This window comes from Lactuca sativa, chromosome 1, assembly GCF_002870075.4.
Source record: "Lactuca sativa cultivar Salinas chromosome 1, Lsat_Salinas_v11, whole genome shotgun sequence".
NCBI classification, from domain to species: domain Eukaryota; kingdom Viridiplantae; phylum Streptophyta; class Magnoliopsida; order Asterales; family Asteraceae; genus Lactuca; species Lactuca sativa.
The window spans coordinates 116,017,704-116,039,149 of record NC_056623.2 but is presented as its reverse complement, the minus strand read 5'-3'; the positions used below and the strand labels follow the sequence as shown (position 1 = coordinate 116,039,149).

Genomic DNA, 21,446 nt, shown 5'->3' with positions numbered 1-21,446 from the left:
GTGTCTCAATGAACCCTCTAGTCCTAACTCTCTGTGGGCCCTCTGGCCCTAACTCTATGGACCCAAAGGTCCTAACTCTATGGACCCACTAGTCCTAACTCTGAAAACTCTGAATCATGCATATCACATATCGCAATAAATCTCAACACATAAATAGCATACAAATACACTGGCACATAACTCTAAGATACACTGTCACATAACTCTGTTACCACTCTAGGTAAAGCATAGTGAGAAGACTCACCTCAAGGAAGTCGGATAAACTCTCGTACGCAACGTCCCGACCTGGCCTCCTCCTATTATTCCAATAACATCCCCGATCAATACTCTCTCATTGTATCAGCTCTAAAGATTGGGTAGAAGACCATTCTACCCCTCCCAGAACTCTCTTAAGTCAGTCTTGACCAAAACCCTAAAGTCAATGAAAGTCAATGGTCAATCTTTGACCCGACTCGTCGAATGCACATGGGCGACTCGGCGAGTCCATACGTATCCACGAAATCCTCCTCCTAGCCTCGCTTGACACATCGAGTCAACCCCTTGCTCGATGAGTTACACCTGGTATGAATCGCAGGGAAACCCCAGCTCGACTCGTCGAGTCCTTTCATGAACTCGACAAGTTGCTCCCATGACAACATTCATCTGACCTTCAGAGGTCAGATCCGCTCCTCTAATCCATAGATCTGACTTCCCTATGACCAATAACCACAAAAAGGTTGAATCTTGGTACACATGCAAGGCTCTCTATGCTTATTTCGGTGAAATCCTTCATATCATGACAACCCTAGCTCATAACTCCAAGTAAAAGGCATAAAGCAGAATGGAAGGGACTCTCTGGACCTCTTAAGGTCCAGATCTAGGAATCATTTCACCATAGGACCTCTCATACTCTAGATTCAAGCTAAATAAAGCAGGAAGAAACCCTAGATTCATGAAATCTACTAAACAACGAAGATGGACATGAATCCTTACCTCTCACAACAGCTCTGAACGAAATGATGGGAGATTTGAGTCCTACAAGATAGCCCAACTCGAAATCCTTCCTTCCCTTTGCTAAGACACTCCAAAGGATGATGAATTAGCCCTCCTCTTGTACTACAAGCTTCCTCTTTGCTCTCCATGTTTTCTCAGGGTGTAGTAGCCACAAATGAAGGCCATAAGGATCTTTAAATAGGTCCCAAACCTGAGAAATTAGGGTTTCTCTGCCCAACACCTACTCGGCGAGTCCCTCCTCTGACTCGTCGAATTCACTCATTAAACCCGCGTGAGAAACCCGACTCGACTCAACGAGTTGGATCCTCAACTCGTCGAGTCTCTCCTTTAACCAAAAGATTAAACTACACAATAATAACCCTGAAAATCCGGATGTTACATCGTCTCTGTAAATTCTTATTCCATGAATGTATGTTTCCTCACGTAGATCCTTTATAGAAAAACATTTTCTAAGCAAATACTTCACTTCTTGCAAAGTTGGAATATTGTTCCTTATAGGGAGTACATCATCAACATACAAAACTAGAAATGTAACTACACTCCCACTTTCTTTGACATATACGCAAGACTCATCATCACTTCTAGAAGGTCCAAACTCCTTGAGATTTTCATGAAAGCAATGATTCTAGCTCAAATATACTTTTTTCAGACCATAAATAGACTTCTTAAGTTTGCACACCTTATTAGGGATTTGACATGTTTAAAACCTTCTAGTTGAGATATGTAAGCATCCTCAGTCAGTTTCCTATTAAGCATGAAATTTAACACCTATTTTCCATACTTTATAGTCATGAAAAGCAGCTATGGAAAGCATCACCCTAATTGACTTGATCTTGGCAACTGATGAAAAGGTCTCATCATAGTCAACCCCTTGGGTTTGAGTAAATCCCTTTGTAACTAATCTGGACTTGAAATTCTATACATTACCATCCATTTCGGTCTTCTTCTCAAAGATCCATTTACAACCTACTGTATTTCAACCAAATGTATAATCAAGCAAGGTCTATACCTGGTTATCATACATGGATTGTTTCTCGCTATCTATTACCTCTTTCCATTTAGCAACCTGTCATTGCTTATTTATCGTTAGCTGGCTCATCCTAATTTACCAGTGTATTATCTTTGATAAACATATTCCCTTTCGTAGTTATATGGACACTATAAAGAGAGGGTGGCATGCTTAGTGTACCAGATCGAGGAAGAGGTAACATATTGTAAACAGGCTCAATAGATTTATCCTCGGGTTGAGAGCTAGTGTCATTTAAGGTTCCTTCATTAGATGACTCTTTAATTTCATTAAGATCAATCGTATTCACACGGTCCTCTTTACATATGAGCTCTCTCTCACGAAAGACTCATCTTCGAGATAAAAAGACCATGTTATTAGAAGGTCTGTAAACAAGTATCCAAATGAATTCTATGGATAACCAATGAAAATACACCTTTCGAATTTAGGTTCAAGTTTATCTTGGGTCTCGTGCCTAAAGAGAGCCTCACAACCCTATACCTCTATATGTACAAGTGATGGAGGTTTCCCTATCCACATTTCATAAGTCATTTTGGAAACCTTCTTGGTATGAACAAGATTAAGGTTATATGTGAAAGGTTTCTATTGTATCTTGAATAAATAGATATATCTATATATATTATAGTCATTAGTAAAATTCACATGTAACAACTACCATCCATAATGATAGATCAGAAAGGACGACATACATCAGTATGGATGAGTTTTAACAATCCTTCACCTCTTTCATAAGTTATTGTGAAAAGTGACATAGTCATGTTTCCTTATAGGCAAGATTCACATTCATTAACTGAATTTTGTCAAATCATTCAAACACTCCTTCCTTTTGGAGTTGGGCGTTGCGTTTCTTGTTAATATGCTCAGACGACAATGCCATAAGTATGCCTTATCTAAACCACTAGAATAATCAATACTAATTACATTATTTCTAGTTTCATTCACACACACACACACAATAGCTTCATACACATTATTACAAGGATAAGCTTTGAAAACAAAAACATTTTTTCTATAAAACAAAATTGTACCATCATTTTTGTCAAACACATAATGATAACCTTGCCTAAACAAAGAATGAAAGGAAATTATGGTTCTTGTTATTTCTATCGAATAACAACAATTGTCTAAATCAACCCTAAAACTATCATCAAACATAAGCTCATAAGTACCAATCCTGATAACATCCAAAGTAAGCCTATTCCCCATGATCAAATTCAGTTCCCTATGCTTGACATCTTCACTTTCTTCATTTGCAAGCCCTTTTGATGTGTTAGGTATTCTAACGTGTGTGTTGGTTTCATTTTCATTCGTGCATCCAAAAGAGTAGTTTCAATCTTTGTTATTCCCTTTTCTCTTATGACGAAGAATTTGTTCTTTGGTTAAGCCGACTTCAAAAGATTAAGCTGATTTCATTTGGATTTGATTTTGATGGTTTTTTTAATTAGATTGATTTCATACGAGTTGATGATCTTGTCCATTTGTGTTGGGGTTTTCGTCGGCGTTGTTGAAGGGAAGGTGAGAAAAAGAGATACAAATTTAAGTAGAAGGACCTGGGATTTGGGGAAGGGTGGGGATTATTTATCTTTTTCTTTTAATTTAAAACTAATAAACAAATAAAAGAAAATGAAAAAATAAATTATTAAAGGCAAAATAGTCATTCCATATCAATAGGGATGAGTGTGCAAGTTTAAAACAAACGAGTGATTGTCCAAGTTAATTTTTGAATGTATGGACTAAACATGTGTTTTGACATGTGTGTGTGTGTGTGTGTGTATATATATATATATATATATATAGAGAGAGAGAGAGAGAAAGAGAGAGAGAGAGAAAGGTTCAAATGTTTCTCACATCTATTGTGTGCTAGAATATACCAATAAGAATTTAGTAATAGTTATATGTATATTAAATGCTATATATATATATATATACACTTATAACTCGTTTTTATAAAAAATAATTAAATTCATTAGTAATGTCAATAATAATATTCTTTCAGAATGAATTTGGATCCAGAAGAATAAGAGTGTATTCCAGCACAATAAGAGTGTATTCTAGTAGAATACGCTCTCGTTTTTCATATTTTATTCAACTTTATTGTATTTCCAATGAGTGAGTGCTGAAAAAAAAAACGAACTCATATATAGAACCTAGATGTGAATTCATTCTGAAATAATGTTATTGCTGACATTAATGACAGATTTAATTAGTTTCAATAAAAAGAAAATTATAATTATGGATATCATTTATTTAATCAAATAATTATTTAATTTATTAAATTTTGATTAATGCATTTTAGCACATAATAAATGTAAGAAACACAATAACTTAACCTCTCTCTCTCTCTCTCTCTCTCTCTATATATATATATATATATATATATATATATATATATATATATATATATATATATATATATATATATATATATATATATGATTTTAGGATTAAAATATACAAAAATTAAAAAAGAACGAAGAGGCTGAAGTGATATAAAATTCTAAAAAAATATATTTATTTTCATTTTACATATGTTTAACTAAATATTAAAAATAAACAAAAATAATAATAGAGATTTTATATTTATATATACTTACAGTGTAAAATGAATTATTAAGCAACTTTAGTATTAAAATATACAAAGAATTATAAAAGAATTAAAGGGTGTTTGGAATAGCTATTTAAACTAAAAAGTTATTTTTTGATTTATGTTTTTTCTTAAAAAAAAAAATTTTAATGTGTTTATATAAACTTTTGACATGGCAAAAGGAAAAAACAAAAAACTGCTAAAAGTCACGTATTGGTGACTTCTTAACCCTTTATTTTTCTTTTTCTCAAAAAATTAATTTAAATGATTTTTGAAATTACCAAACAACGTTTTAAATAGGAATGGCAACGGGGCGGGTTCGGGGCGGGGCATGGTGTCCCAAACCCGAACCCGATTTTCACATATGTACCCGAACCCGACCCGATACCCGACGGGTTTCTTATCGGGGCGCCCCGTCGGGGCTGAAACTTTCCCCGAACCCGACCCTAAACCCGAAACCCGATAATTACCCGATAACCCGACCCTATAACCCGAATTATGGCAGAAAAAAAAGAAGGAAAAACTACAAATACATAATGATAAATTAAGACGTTGCATAGGCTTAAAATACCAAATAAGTTCTTCAATCATTTAACCAAATAGAAATTACTAATAGTCTAATATTGTAACATCAACCAACCAACCAAAACATCCAAGTACACAACATGAAAAACTAATTCATCACAATAATACATTACCAATTAACATTAAAACAAAGTTACAAACTCAAAATCAAACAAAATCATCCAAACTTGTTGTCCCGCTTTCTTTAGTGTTTTCCTACAAAATATTAAACAAACTCAAAATCAAACAAAATCATGGAAACGATATAAAATTAATATTTTTAGAAGTGTCGTTTTACCTCTTCCACATCATAATCAAATTCAACAGAACGACAATATGCCTCGGTCTCTTCAGAACAAGTTGCTACATAAAATTAATATTATTAATATGCAAAAAAAAATCACAATTTCATATAATTAATATAAAATAGTATACTACCTCGAATTTCATTCAACAACCAACTTTGAGCACACATTAAAGCCTCCAATGTCTTTGGATGAAGTCGACTACGATGAGGACTTACTAATCTTCCACTAGTGCTGAAAGCTGATTCCGAGGCAACAGTGGAAACAGGAATAGCTAATATATCTTTAGCTATCCTTTGTAGTGTCGGGTACTTAATCCCATTTGTTTTCCACCATGCCAACAAATCAAGTTCCATATCTTTAGGCAACAATTTCTCCTTCAAGTAGTTATCCAACTCACTCATACCTCCTGATTCATCATCATCTCTAGTAATAGAAGCAATATCCGATAAGAGCTTTTTGAATCCAACACGATGACCGGAAGAGATACTAGAACCAAATGAAGATGAACCAGGAACTGAACCACCATAAAAACCTAATGTTTATTATAAAAATGTTAATAATTTAAGATATGATCTATTTATTATACAAACAATAAGAAGAATATAATACCTTCACTCTTCCTTTTTTTAGATGCATTACTTGACACGTACTCTTGAAACAAAGTTTGGACAAACGCCTCCAAATTTTGAAATTCAATCTTTGCCTTTTCTTCTCCATAAAGTACAGGAAAAAGTAACTCCACAAACTTTAATTTGTATCGTGGATCTAAAACCGCTGCCATTCCCATTACCCCATGAATTACAGACCAATACTTATTGAACTTAGAAACCATTTGGTCAGCCATCATCTTAATCTCCTCAATAGGAGATTTCGTCCACTCACGCAAAGAATACCCAATCTCACATATCAAAGGAAAGAAAACATTAGCTGTAGGATACTTTGAACCAGAGAACATAACAGTCACCTCATAAAAAAGTTGTAATCTTTCACAAATCTCACTAGCCAACTCCCAATCCTTTTCTGTAGGAAAACATGTATACTTCGAGTCTCTTGTCTTTACCCGATTGAAAACCTCTTTGTAGCTTATAGCAACACTCAACATCAATAATGTAGAGTTCCACCGTGTCTTGCAGTCAAGTATCAACTTCTTTGAGTATGGTATTCCCAACTGTTCTGCTGCTGTCACAAAATTTTGCTCCCTCTTTGGTGATGCAGACCAAAATGCAACACTCTCTCTGATTCTCTCAATCTCAAATTTAATGAGAGATAAGCCATCTTGGACAATAAGATTGAGAATATGTGCGCAGCAACGCATATGAAACAAATCACCATTCATCATTAGTGATTTTAGAGGAAGTTTCTCTAATAATATCCTGATAATTGCATCATTTGTGGTGCAATTATCCACAGTAAGAGTTGACACTTTCCTATCAAGATTCCAATCACACAAAGTAGTATAAAGTATGTCGGCAAGAACATCAGATGTATGCGGACAAGGCACGTAAATAAACCTGTTTAAGAATATATAAATATATATGTTAATATTAACATATAAATAATAAGTACGTATAAATTATAGTTAAATAAGTATAATATACCTCATAATTCTGCTTTGCAAGTTCCAGTTTTGATCTACAAAATGTGCTGTCATTGCCATAAATCCTTTTTTTTGATGATTAGATGTCCACATATCAGTAGTAACTGCAATTCTGCTTTTGGTCTTTGCTAACAAACTCATAGTTTTATCCCTTTCGTAATCATAAATTCTTTTGATGTCGTCCTTGATGGTGTTTCGACAAGGAACCTTAAACAAAGGTTGAAGACCTCCCACAAACTTCCTAAATCCATGATGCTCTACAATTGAAAGCGGATACTCATGCACAATAATCATTTCAGCCAAATCCTTCCTAGAAGTATCAGCATTAAATGTATAGTTTGAAACATGCGTTGTAGTACCATCTAATTTCTTTTTTTTCTTGCACCAAGATAGATTGACGAATATCTGGATAAGGTTTGTGTAAACAACGCTGATAATGTGCAAGTAAATGTTTTGTGCCATTCTTGCTATCTGCACCCAACACTTTAGAGCAATGTTTACATCTTGCTTTAACTTCATCATTCAATTTAAATTTTATAAAATGTTGCCATGCCGGTGAACGTATTGCTCTTTTCGAACCAACAACTTCATCTCCATCTTCATCAAAAACTGTGTCTGTATCATTAATATTTGTTCCATCTTGTTGATCCACAGAATCAGTATTTTGTTGATTAGAACCCGAACCTCCCACATCTTGACTACTTGCAGTTGGAGCATGATTTTGACTAGTTGAATTCATATTTCCTGAAAAATATTAGTTTACCTATCAGGACATTATTCTTAACCACACAAATGAAAAAGATACAGCCATACAGGGTCACAGTGAGCGATTGAAGAGAAATTACTTTACAGATACAGCCATACAGGGTCACACAAATGAAAAAGATACAGCCATACTTTACAGATTCACAGGGTCACACAAATGAAAAAGATACAGTCATACTTTACAGATTCACAGGGTCACACAAATGAAAAAGATACAGCCATACTTTACAGATTCACAGCCATCAGGACATTATTCTAAGAAATTGATACAGGGAAAGAAAGATTTACAGGGAAAGAAAGATTTACAGATTCACAGCCATAAATAAGAAATTGATTTTAAGAAATTGATACAGGGAAGAAAGAAACAGATTACAGTAGGACTGTAGGACACATATTCTAATTGATTTCAAGAATCCAAATTACCACAGGTAGTGTCGTAGTGACCGATTGAAGAGAAAGATACACATTTACAAGTCACAGTGACCGATTGAAGAGAAAGATACAAGTAGTGATCGATTACATATGCTCAATTTCAAGAAAAATGAAGAGAATTAAAGAAAGATGCGACCGAATGATCGATTACATGTGATTGTTCCTTGTGCGTGAGCGTCACTGTGGCGTCGATCGAACTATCACAGTCGTTCGTAGAAGACGAAGAGAAGATTAGTAGAATGTCGGCTCTCGGTCTCGGCTATTAATGTCGGCTCTCGATCGAACTATCGAAGACGTCGATCGTCTATCGCAGGCAGCAGGCTCGTAGCTTGCGATTTGGAATCTCGGCTCTCGGTCTCGACTGTAACCTAGAAGAGTTAAGAGTGAGAAGTGTGATTTGTTGCGATTTGCGAACCAGGGAACGAGTTTTGTTACTGTTAGGGCTGAAGTGTAATATTAATATATATATATATATATATATATATATATATATATATATATATATATATATATATATATATATATATATATATATATATATATATATATATATAATCGGGGCGGGGCGGGTCGGGGCAGACACAACCCACTCCCTGACCCGAACCCGGAAAAAATACCCGATAAGAACCCGAAACCCGGTCCGATACCCGATAGTGCTGACCCGACCCGACCCGAAAAATTCGGGAATCGGGTTTCCCCGTCGGGTTCGGGTTTTTTTGCCATCCCTAGTTTTAAACTTTTAACGAAAGACCTTAAAGTGATATTTTAAAAAATTTATACAACTAGTAATCTTTTAGAATATTGGTCTATTTTGATTTAAGGATAATGGTAAATAGACAAAATAAATAAATAAATAAATAAAAATAAATCGGAGGGTAAATTCGAAGCGACGAGTGGAAAACGAGGAACGAGGAGTCGATTTTAACTTCGCAACGTTCATCCCGCAACCCTACTGTTTACACTCTACAAGTAGTCAACACCATAACTTTACTCTGAATCCGATTCTTTTTCTCTAGTCTTTTTGAATCAAAACATCACTCATTAATCTTCCAGAGTTCCAGTTTTCCAGCGATATTTGATTTAGTCCTTCCCCGCTTAACAGTGAAGAAAACAACACCTAAAATTTGATTGAATTTGAGCGTCTGAACCAAATTTCATTATAAAGTTATGTGGTTGTTTCTTTCCTCATTTCTTTTCCATCCAATTTCCAATACCCATTTAAAGTTAATTTGTACGAATTTGGTTTTTTGAAAAAATATGTGCATGCGTTTGTTGGAATGGCTGAATAAACATGCATTTCTTAATGTTGCTTTTGTTGTTATTTGGCAAGATGTGGGCTACGATTCTTATGTATTTTTACTTTTTGAAAGAAAAATCTAATATACTTCTTAATTTTTTTGTTATTAACTATTTGTCACCAAGAGATTTGAACCATTTAATCTCAAGTAGAGAAGACAATACTTATACGATGTTGCTATGATTCTTATTGAACATTGATGATGCTAAAAAAATTAATGCGGGCATATATTAATTAATTAAAAACATGACATCGAGGCATATGTTTTCTCTTCATTTGGTTTTACAATTGCATTGCTTGTTTATATTAGAAGTTAACCTTCGGATTGTGATGAATGGAACTACGGAAGCTTCAATTTTTCATGTAGATTCATACAAGAAAAGACATTATTTTTCACTCCACTCATTACTTGAGCTTCAACTATTACTCATGTTACATAAATCAACTTTTTGGGAAATTGTAAATGACATTATTACACCGAAACAACTTTTTTGGGAACTTGAACTCTCATTTTAAAATTCTACAGAAAATGAAAAGGTCAGTCGAACTACCATCAGAACTCGTTGTCTGCATCCTCTCACGATTACCATCAAAATCACTTCTCCGGTGTCGATCAGTATGCAAATCATGGCTCTCTTTCATCTCTTCATCCCATTTCAAAGTCTCGCATCTTGACAAGTTTAACCAACTGAACTCTCGCTATCTTGTTCGTCGCTTTATATTGCATGAGAGCAAGGAAGAATACACTGTCCATTTCGATGATCAAAATTTTACGCTGGATACTAACTCTCCCATACAATCCCCCTTTAATTTTTACCTTAGTGGAACCGAAGTCCTCTCTTTCAAGATAATTGGGTGTTGCAATGGCGTTATTTTCTTTTCTACTGATACTATCGGAAGAGATGAAATCATACTCTGGAATCCTTCTATTAGAAAGAAACTTACCTTAATCCCCCCAATGTTTCCCAGAAGCGAACTACTAGATTTGGATATTTATTTCTGTTTTGGGTACCTTGCATTGTCTGATGATTATATAGTCCTCAGAATCGCCAAGGATCGTGGCCTTTCATCCATCACTACAACCCACGTAAGTGTCCATATATTTAGCTTACATATTAATGAGTTATAGTATTATCTTCAACAAATTTCAACTACTTGTTTGATATATATGGCGCTTTCAGGTTCAGATTTACACAGTGAAAACTGCGATTTGGAGGGAGCTTGTGTTCCCCAAAGATTTGTCTTCCAGCATCGTCTCTAGCATCTCACAAGTGTTTGTGAATGGATCTGTTCACTGGGTAGCATGTGAAGACATTTACAGTGCTACACCTTTATCAATCTTGACGTTTGACATGAGTACTGAGCTTTTTGGAAAAATCCATCTTCCTGATTTTTTAGTGCACCTCGACCTGTTCCAAATGAAGCTCGCTGTTGTTTTAGATTCTTTGGCTGTAATTTATTGTTGTCGTTACAGTGCGCCATGGAATACTTCATGCGCTTATGAGATATGGGCTATGAAGGAGTATAAGAAGCCGAGCTCATGGACCATGCTTTGTAAAGTGTCTTTTCCCAACAATGATGTAGGGAGCCCTTTGGGATTGACAAATAATGGGAATTTGATAACAGTGGGATCTAAAGAAGGTGATGTGATGATTTGCAACTGGAAGCGAAGTTATACTTTGTATGGTCCTTGCAGCAAAGATGATGACTCGAAGTACACTTTTGTTGAGAGGTACAACGAGAGCTTAGCGTTGTTGGATCATGGCGAGCTGGATGATGAGAATGAGGTAGACCTATCAATGCCGTGATTCATGCATGGTTAATTGCTTACTTTCTTTTGTTATATAATCAGAGAATATTGGCATTTACGTTACTTGTACTCTTGGTGTGTTTTTTACAGTGTGGCTGCTCGAAATTTTATGTCATTTGACTAGTCTTTGAATACTTGAATGTATCTTACTTTTATTTGATATGGTGCTTCTTTTTTCTTTGTTCAATTCACTATGCACTACGCTAGCCCCCGTAAAATTGTTTAACGTTAGTTTATACAGTAAAATACACTATTGTTTTCCTCTCAGTTTTCACATAAAAATAGAGTGTTAGTTCATTTTGGAAGGTTGGAAACATGGAATTTTTTAGTAACCTTTTCGCATGCCTAAATTATATGTTTATTAATTTTAGGGTTACATCCATGTGCTCATTTTGACTATACGAGTGGCATCATTCTTTCTCAAAAAATAATTTCTGTTAAAATCTTGACATGTTACAAAAAACTCAAATAAGGTATTAATATTTTAGTTTATTACCTTTTAGCATGTCTAAATTAAATGTTTATTAATTTTAGGGTTACATCCATGTGTTCATTTTAACCATATGATTCGCATCATTATTCCACAAAAAATATTTTCTATTTAAATCTTTACTTGTTGCAAAAAAACTCAAATAAGGTATTATGGTAGTAGCTCTAAGATACGATATTTTTCCCATTTAGAAGCTTATACAAATGAAGGCTGTGTCTCTAGGCTCCCTCATCGCCTGTCTTCTCCCTTGCTCCTTGAAATCGGCGTTTTGATTGTCGCCTTCATCTTCAATTTACAGAACCGCATCCTTGCTAATTATTTGCCATGCTTAAAACATAGGGAAAATGACTTACGAGAGTAATCATCTTTCATGTTATTCCATCATATATATGTGAGTGAAATTGTTTCTAAACATAAAATTAAACTATTCTCCTCTGCCGTTTTGTGCAGGTGCATCACTAGTGTGTGTATATATATATATATATATATATATATATATATATATATATATATATATATATATATATATATATATATAGTAACGAGATTTCGAGCATTAAGTAATGTAAGTGGATATTTTTTTTGAAACATTACTTTGTAGCTCACATTAAAATTATGTAATTTTAATATTATAACAGTGTTGGTTTAATAGTTACAGTATTGGTTGATTTGGTGGATACGGATATGAATTTGATTTTTCAAAACCCTGAGGATTATTGAAGTGGAGAGGATCATGTTTTCAAATTTTTAAATGAGTTTGGATCAAAGGCGATTCGCTCCAAACCCTCCCCATTGATAGATCTAGAAACAACTGAAAGACTAATGGTAGATTCCCCTTTTTTGGTCACATTACTGAAGGTAGTTTAGAGATTTTACCATGAAGAAATAACATCTATTAAACTACATGCAGAGTTTCTTAAGCACATGACGAGTATAGAATTTCATTTTATTACCTTGTGCAAATTCTTTAAGAAGGCATTCATGCTTTTCAATGAGCATATTCTGTTTTGAAAATGTGTTCATTCTATATTCAATTTAATCTTTGTAAGGTCGTATCTCAGGGTATAGCATGAGGATTTGAAGGGATTTCACGACTATGTCAATACTTGCAACATCAAAATTATTCTCCCTCTGAGAATAAAATGCACCATGCTTAGTTAATGGGTTTCAACATGATTTTTTTTAAACGGAAAACTAAATAACCTATTCCTAAATAACCACCTATGTCTCTACCGATACTTGAACCCATGATCTCTCATATGAGAGAGTCACTCCTTACCGCTAGACCATTGGCTCTTTGGTCAACAAGATTTAATTAGTGACAAAATTGGGAAAATGAAAACAATCATTTACCATTAGTGAATCTTTACTAGTGAATTATATTATAAACTCATTATCATCTGCAGGAAGAACACTCAAAGAACAATACATCTTTGCTTATTCTGACATCTAGAAACACAACCACACACACCATTGTGGTTCTTAAGGAAATTGGATTAAGAACATCCATAATAAGCGCTTTTTACAAACTTTTTCAATCCAAAAAGCTATTGAAAATTTTATGGAGGGTTTTTTTTAAAGAGCTTGTTAATTAACAAGCTCTAGCCAAGAGATTTTTCAACAATTAAATGGGTCCTATTATTTTTTAACCAATTATAATTAAAAATTATATATAAACATTTAAAAAAAAATACATTGAAAAAGCTTTCCAACTGAGGGAGATACACAAGAAGCTTTTGGTTTTAAGCTTTTACATGAAAGAAAATTTCCTAAAAATTTATCAGCTCTGATCACTATCGCTTATTAGATTAGATGTTGTTTAAAAAGCACTCACAACCAACGTTTATTAGATGTTGCGGTGGGTTTGAAGCGAATAATGTGTGCTAAGATAATTGGTACTATAAACCAATTACACGACAATGATGTAATTGATCATGATGTCATCAAAAGGCTAATTGGAGATGATAATTCCACATTATTTTGAAAAGACAAGTGGGTTTATGATACTCTACTATAAAACCATTTTCCATGGCTTTTTGCTTTAGAGGCATACAAGGAACGCTTAATAGCTCATAGACGAAATGGTTCCGATTGGGTGTGTGTTTTAAAATCATACAATTCAATATGTTTTGGTTTATGGTTATCTTCATAAACTTCGTGAGGTACTACACAAATTATAGTTCTCAAATTCCATTGACCGATAGATTTGGAACTTGAAGGGATATGATCTTTTTTCCCGATACGGAAATGAGGAAAAATAATTACGAGGATACTCCTTCGGAGGGCATTATTTCCACTAGATGGAATAAGTGTATTCATTGGAAGATTAATACTTTTATTTGTGTTCACATTTAAACAAAGATTGTTACTCATGTCAATTTAGATGGAAAAGGAATGGATATATCGCCCGTTGTATGTGGTTTTTTTGACTTACTGGGAAGATTGGGGCATGTTCTCATCTCCTATGAGGAAGCTAGAAATTTATGACGATTCATCGGTAGATGGTGTGAGCTGTGAGTTGCTCTGGATAGAAATGTTGCCCCTCTAAAAAAAAGATTAATTTTGGAGGCTATTGTTGTGATGATGTGGTGCTTCACTGGCAGTACCGTAATAATGTTCTTTTTAAAGGTCACAATGTTAGAACGAATTGATTGATTGATCGAATAGGAAATTCAATGTTAGCAGAATGACTTGGATTTTAAACAATAGTAGATTATGACCCACGTTAAACGCGGGGGAACGCATAAAAAAACATAGAAACATCTACAGATATTCCATAAGGGAACGATTAAATACAGGTGAACGATTAAGAACATTAATGTTGTTAAGCGAACCAAGAGAACCAAAAAAATTGCCAAATACACAATTCATATGATGTCACTGCTTCAGGTATGATCGTTGGATGACCATGATCACCTCGAAAAAATTGCATTGACCATTGTGTGAGGTAAGGCAATTTTCATGTAGACAATCTAAACTTCCTAACATTCCAGGAAATTCATGTACGCTAGTATGATGATTATGCAATTTGATGATATCATTACGTATAGGCTTACGTAAATATTTTGGCCCATAAAGTTAAATAATAGTTTTGCAAAAACAATGGAGACTATCTCGTGAAATCCTAGCGGACATCCTAAAACTCTCGTTCAATGCATCAGGCATGATGCTATATTCTAATTGACGAAGTGCAACTATGCATTTTTGTAAATGAGTGAAACCGAGTGTAACAACCCGAAATTTCGTTTCATTGCTTGTACCCCTTTTCGTAACTCATTTCGATAATCCGATCGCCGTTTCCAATTTCGTTTTCGATTCCGTCATTTAATTAAGTCATTAACGTGTATTTTATATTATGACTTAATGGGAATCCTAATACCTTTAGAACTCATTCAAACACCCCATATTAGTGATCGAATTATTTCTAGAATCAACCATATCGAGTTACGGCAACTTGATCGGGTGCGACCAAAAGCCCCGTTTAATGCCGGTATCGGGTAGGATTTCATCGTGTCCAAGTTTTTGGACCTATTTAAACGTGTTTAAACATTCATTTGAAGCTTTTGCTTCCTCTCTCTACTCTCTTTCTAACCTCTCTCCTAAATCCAAGTTTAAGGGTCCAAATCTCAAATTTAAGGCTTCTAATCACCAAGGTACCTTCCCTAACTTGTTATGCAACCCCTCTAGCCTTCAAATTCGAGTTCAAATCATGGAATAGGACCACATTCATGATTTTACGGCCATAGAACAGTCCTAGGCCGTAAACTCATATAAATGGGGTTTTTGGAGCAACAAAACCCTTCCAAACCACAATTAGACCTTGGATATGGCTAGATGACTTTATGAAATAAAATTAGAATGCCTCAAACCATGATTTAGAGCCTTGTTCATGTGTTTACGGCCTTGGAGCATGCTTGGGCCGTAAACACATATAAAAGGGGGTTTTTAAGCCCTTAAACCCTTCCAAAACACCAATAAGGCTTAGATACGACTTGTAGAATTATGGAATTGACCTTGGAACACCTTGAACATCAATTTAGAGGAGTAAACTTGAGTTTACTGCCCAAGAACAAGCTTGGGCCGTAAACTCATTAAAATGGGGAGTAAACTCCTCTAAATGTGTTAAAATGCCACTTTAACACACCTAAAGCCTTGGGATAAATTCTAGAAGTGTTTACAAACAAGTATTGGACCTTAAAACATATAAAATCACCCTTTCATAAGAGTTCATGGCCATGAGGGTGTTCATGGGCCGTAAACTCCTAAATCCTTGTCGAAAGTCCCCCAAAAATCCATCCAAGGCTTGTAAAAATTATTGGAATCACATATGATTAAGCTAAGACCATTAAATCATCAATCTAAAGGGGTATAGGAGTTTACGGCCGTAAACTCCATGTTTAGGGCCGTAAACTCCCTAAATTGATGTTATTGGTGATTTAATTTCCATCCCATGTCTTAGGTAAAATTGTACCAACTCCTTCCAAGTGTTATTGACCCATTAAGCACCATAAACCTTGCCAACATGATTTCACAGCTGTGACCTCATGTGTGAGTGGTGTATAAGGCCGCAAACTCCATTAGGAGTTTACTTTTGAAGAGTAAACTCAATTCCCAAGTCCCTCGTATCATTACACGTCCGTAGATGTCACCCGGGTCACTCGAAACACTCGTTTTGAAGTGTTTTCGTTCATTGGAGTGTAATATCATATCTAATTAGAGTTTATAAATCTAATTAGATATACTTGTATACCATTTCATATTACATAGGAACCTTGCTCGTATTCAAGCCTCGATTCGACGTTTAGCATCCTAGTCGTCACATTCCGCGTCCGGTGAGTTCATACCCCTACCCTTTTTCAATGGTTTTTAAATGTTTTCAGGGGGAATACAAGCAAAAGTACAAGAATATCTTGTACTTAAATTCATTATTTTACTTAAATGGTTTCATAATTCGCACACTTTTAAGAATTGAAAACCTACTAACAAACTGTTTTAACCTGCAGAGTTGTTTGTTTAAACGATTTCAATTCTTATTATATACTGTTATGTTTCACAATTGATTCTTCACACTTATATTGATAGAGATCATAAAACCTTTGTAATTTCTGTAATAAAACACCTTAGGCTTGAGTGTAAAGGAAAGACACCATTAGAAAACATAAAACATTTGTAATGTCCTTAATAAAACACCTAGGCTCGAGTGTAAAGGACAGACACCATTAGAACTTAGTTAGTCATAGATACTACTTCCCTAGGCACGAGAGTAAAGAGTAATCTTAAAGATTGGAGACACGTCCTCGGTGAACACTCCACAGAGATACGCGAGTGGAGGACCGCACTTGTAACCAGAATCTCTTAGATAGGGAGCATGACTTGAGTGTATAGATCTATACGGGACTGACAATCCCGCACCTGGCTGCTAGCTACAGCCGAACCAAAAGGTTCAAGGGTGACGAAAGTCATAAAAAGGATACTGGCCACGACTCGAGTCATATCTGTTCTGAAGTATGGTTATGGAACTCGCAATCAAGATTATGAACACTTCACACTTAATTATTAGTTTTTTGTTCCTAATAAAACTAATGTACACTTAAGGATAATCAGACTTTCAGGAGAATTTCGCACACACACACACATTCAGGAAAATATGGGATTTTCCTGGGGATAACATTGAACATAATCAGAATTGGTAACAGTTCATCACACACACACATATAGGAAAATATAGGATTTTCCTGGGTAACAGCGGTACGTAACAAGAAAAGTGTAACCAGTTAGATAAGAAAACTTTACAATTGACAAGAACAATCATGTTTTCATTGTATACCTTTTTCATTACATTTTGGATTTGGTAACCAACTTTTAAGAAAATATAGGATTTTCTTGGATAACTACTTTTTCAGGAAATCAAAGGAACTCGTACATTTTCAGAAAACTAACCGCTTATGAACTCACCAGCTTTATGCTGATTTTCAAACCGCTTGTATTCTTAGATTCACATTAGACAGGTACTCGACGATCTCTTTTGGTGAAGAAGAAGTGCGTAGAAGACTCATCTCATTTTGTCCATATATACTATGTATCACACTTGTACAATTTACTTTTGAAACAAATGTAAACTTTTCTATATGTAATGTAATGGTTGTTTTACTTCACTTACTATGTGCATTGGATTTGATACTCAACGTGGAGTCAACCCCGGAAATGTTTCCGCCTTTGGATTTCGGGGTGTGACATATTGGTATTAGAGCCCTTGTTTATAGTGAATGAAGTATACCAAACCTTACATGGTATAAAACTATAAACATTAAGGGTCCTAAGTGCTCTAAACTAAAAGTATCCTTCAAAATATAAGTATTTTCAAAAGTATATAAGTATACCGACCGTCGAGATCCGTAACTACAAATAGAACAAAACATAAGTAAATGGGTGTTGTGTACTGCGGTTAAACCTGGGCAGTTATGTAGACGTGTCTAGGATCAATATACCCTGGCCAACTATATTCATTCGAGACACGGCCAACATGTGCTTGGGAGTGACTGTGGTATGCAGCATGCCTAAAACTCACCCTAATACCACAAACATCAAACCAGCATCGTAACGAATCATGAAAAACTATGGGAGTATTTCTCGAGACAATCCTTGGTAGAAATCCTCGTTCATGCATTGTTCTTTGATCATTTCCTTAGCGATAATTTTCCTGCTTTGATAACTCTTTCCTGCTTTATCGCTTGTTAGCATATATCTGTCATATCTCTTGATTCCATTCAGAGGACTTATCATCCTCTCTTCCTTGATCATATTAGATCAAGATGCCTCCAAGAAAGAGACCCAGCTCCAAGACCAACAAACCTGCGCCACCACCTCCTCCTCAAATTGACCTTGTAGTATTCCAGGCAGCTGTTACAGCAGCGGTGGCAGCTGCCATGTCTCAACGGAACTCTGGCGGTTCTAGTAGTTCGGGAGGTGGTACCCAAACCCAAAACCAAGAAAGCAGTCAGGGACACCGAAAAGAGGGTTCCTATAAGGATTTTATGAACGCAAAACCCACGTCCTTTGATGGCACTGGAGGTGTCATTTCACTCACCCGATGGTTCGAGAAGATCGAATCCATCTTTGAAATTTGCGCCTGCTCAGAATCTGACAAAGTGAAGTTTGCCGCCTGCACCTTTATCGACAAAGCCCTGACGTGGTGGAACGGCCGAGTCAAATCCCTAACCTTACCTGTAGCCAACGCCATGGGTTGGGAAGCCATGAAGGAACTTCTGCTGGCTGAGTACTACCCTCGAGGCGAAATGTAGAAGTTAGAACACGAACTCTGGAACCTAAAGATGAAAGGTTCCGATATCGCCGCTTACACTTCCAGGTTCGACGACTTGGCATTACTCTTCCCAGGAATGGTTACCCCGGAGAGTAAGAAGATAGAGAGATTCATCTGGGGGCTGACCCAGCCAACGAAAGGAAATGTCATAGCTGCGAGGCCAAATACATACGACAGCGCCAAACGCTTAGCACAAATCTTAATAGATCATAGTGATGACCCTGAGGAGACAGCTACCACTCCTGAACCGACAGAGAGGAGTGGTGAGAAAAGAAAAATTGGGAAGAAGGAGAAAAGTCAGACATCGCAGGAGTCTTCGAAGAGGCAGCAAACGGTGGTAGTACACGCTGCCACTTCCCCTGCAATTGTTTCTGTTGTTGGATCCTCAACTCGAAAACCTGCCAGTAGGTATGCTGGAACCCTTCCTAGTTGTGACAAGTGCAACTATCATCACCTTCCTTCCAGTCCATGTATAGAGGTATTTTGCAACAATTGTGGCATAAAGGGTCACATGGCGAAAAACTGTAAGACACCAACTCAGTCAACGAGTCAAACATCCGGAGCGGGCATTGGTCGGGCTTGCTATGGTTGTGGAGAAGTTGGACATTTCAAGCGAAACTACCCCAAGGCAATAACATCTGGCAACACCGGAAGAGTTCTAGCGATAGGACAAGAAGAGACAGCCACCGATCCCACCGTAGTCACAGGTATATTTTCCCTCATTAAATTTATGCATGTGATTCTTTTCGATTCTAGTACCGAAAGAAATTCGCTAACCATCCATTTGAACATCTTTTAAACCCTGTCGTTTGTGAGTAATCGAAAACGTATACCGTCGAGATGATTATCAAGTGAGAATGAGAACGCTAACGTCATATCCGTAGATTGTATCCTCAATCCGAACAATTATTCTTTTCCGTTCGATCTAATGGCGAACTTTTCATGAAATGCTTTGATGTCATCTTTAGCATGTAATGACCGAGCCTCATTCACGCTATTATTCCTAGTTTCGAGAAAACCATTCGCCTTAACTTTCTTCCGACCCGACTCTCATGATCTTCGTGCATCAAAGCTTAAAAGTTCTCCCATGTATTCCTCGTCCGAGTGATTATCGAGAAACAAGAAGTCTGCAACTCCTTCCCCGATGCCTTTTTCTAAAGATTTCCTAAGAATTTCCCTCCGAATGTGTAGTTAAGTCTCGCATCGAATTAAATCCCTGGAATTAACTCGTAGCCAAAACCTCAGTGAGCATGATGTGTTCAAGACAGCAACCAGGGCTTGATATGATCACTATGAGATAGTAGTGGTGCCCTTCGGTCAAACCATTTTCCGGTAAAGTAGATAAGCAAAGCAGTCATACTCATAGACCTTTCCAAAAGCTAAGACAATAAAGAATTAGTCGGCACCGGAGATACCCATAGAAACCCGTCAACTCTTGGGTCCCGCCGACTATTATTGCAAAACCGTCCAGAAATTCCTTTAGGACCATCGGACCCTTAGTTACTCTGCCACATGAAGATGTGCCCTTTTGTTGGAAGTCTTACTCTGAAAAGACATAGTACGCCTTTGGAAGTGCGGAAAACTTAACTTGTAAAACATTAGACCCTTCGAGATCCTCATTAGGAATCGATTCCGTAGCCCTCTCCGAGCTATCTTCAAAAATCAACAGGAACCATTTGGAATTCCACGTCGATATTTGTAAGGAGTGTCGACCCGACGAAACCTGAGTAATCCCTTTGTTAAGATCGAAAACAATGGAAGTCCAAACCTCCATGGATGAATCAATTGAGATCATGGATTGATAGGTTAATCATACGAAACAAAGCCACATCCTGACAGTGAGGGTACGCCGGAATGTCAAGCAGAGACCCGATTCCACTTAGGAGCGTGAAGACCCGAAGCAATAGACTCATTCCCATCTATCCTTTCACTTCATGACCTGTATTCAAATCTTTGAATTTCGGGACGAAATTCCCTCTAACGGGGGGATAATGTAACAACCCGAAATTTCGTTTCATTGCTTGTACCCATTTTCGTAACTCATTTCGATAATCCGATCGCCGTTTCCAATTTCGTTTTCGATTCCGTCATTTAATTAAGTCATTAACGTGTATTTTATATTATGACTTAATGGGAATCCTAATACCTTTAGAACTCATTCAAACACCCCATATTAGTGATCGAATTATTTCTAGAATCAACCATATCGAGTTACGACAACTTGATCGGGTGCGACCAAAAGCCCCGTTTAATGTCGG

General features: G+C 36.2%; 2 protein-coding genes across 2 annotated transcripts; one reads left to right on the top strand and one right to left on the bottom strand.

The window, feature by feature from the left end:
- Positions 1-5,194: 5,194 nt before the first annotated feature.
- Positions 5,195-6,058, bottom strand: LOC122196145 (zinc finger BED domain-containing protein DAYSLEEPER-like). The gene is made up of 3 exons (XM_042898478.2): positions 5,607-6,058; positions 5,467-5,531; positions 5,195-5,384 (listed from the first exon to the last, which is right to left on the bottom strand). The coding sequence occupies exons 1-3, from the start codon at positions 5,875-5,877 to the stop codon at positions 5,337-5,339; spliced, it is 384 nt and encodes a 127-aa protein (XP_042754412.1). The 5' UTR covers positions 5,878-6,058; the 3' UTR covers positions 5,195-5,336.
- A 4,038-nt stretch (positions 6,059-10,096) lies between these two features.
- Positions 10,097-11,375, top strand: LOC111903471 (F-box protein CPR1). Its single transcript, XM_023899236.3, has 2 exons — positions 10,097-10,654; positions 10,749-11,375. Exons 1-2 carry the CDS (start codon positions 10,097-10,099, stop codon positions 11,373-11,375), a joined length of 1,185 nt encoding a protein of 394 aa, XP_023755004.3.
- Positions 11,376-21,446: the final 10,071 nt, after the last annotated feature.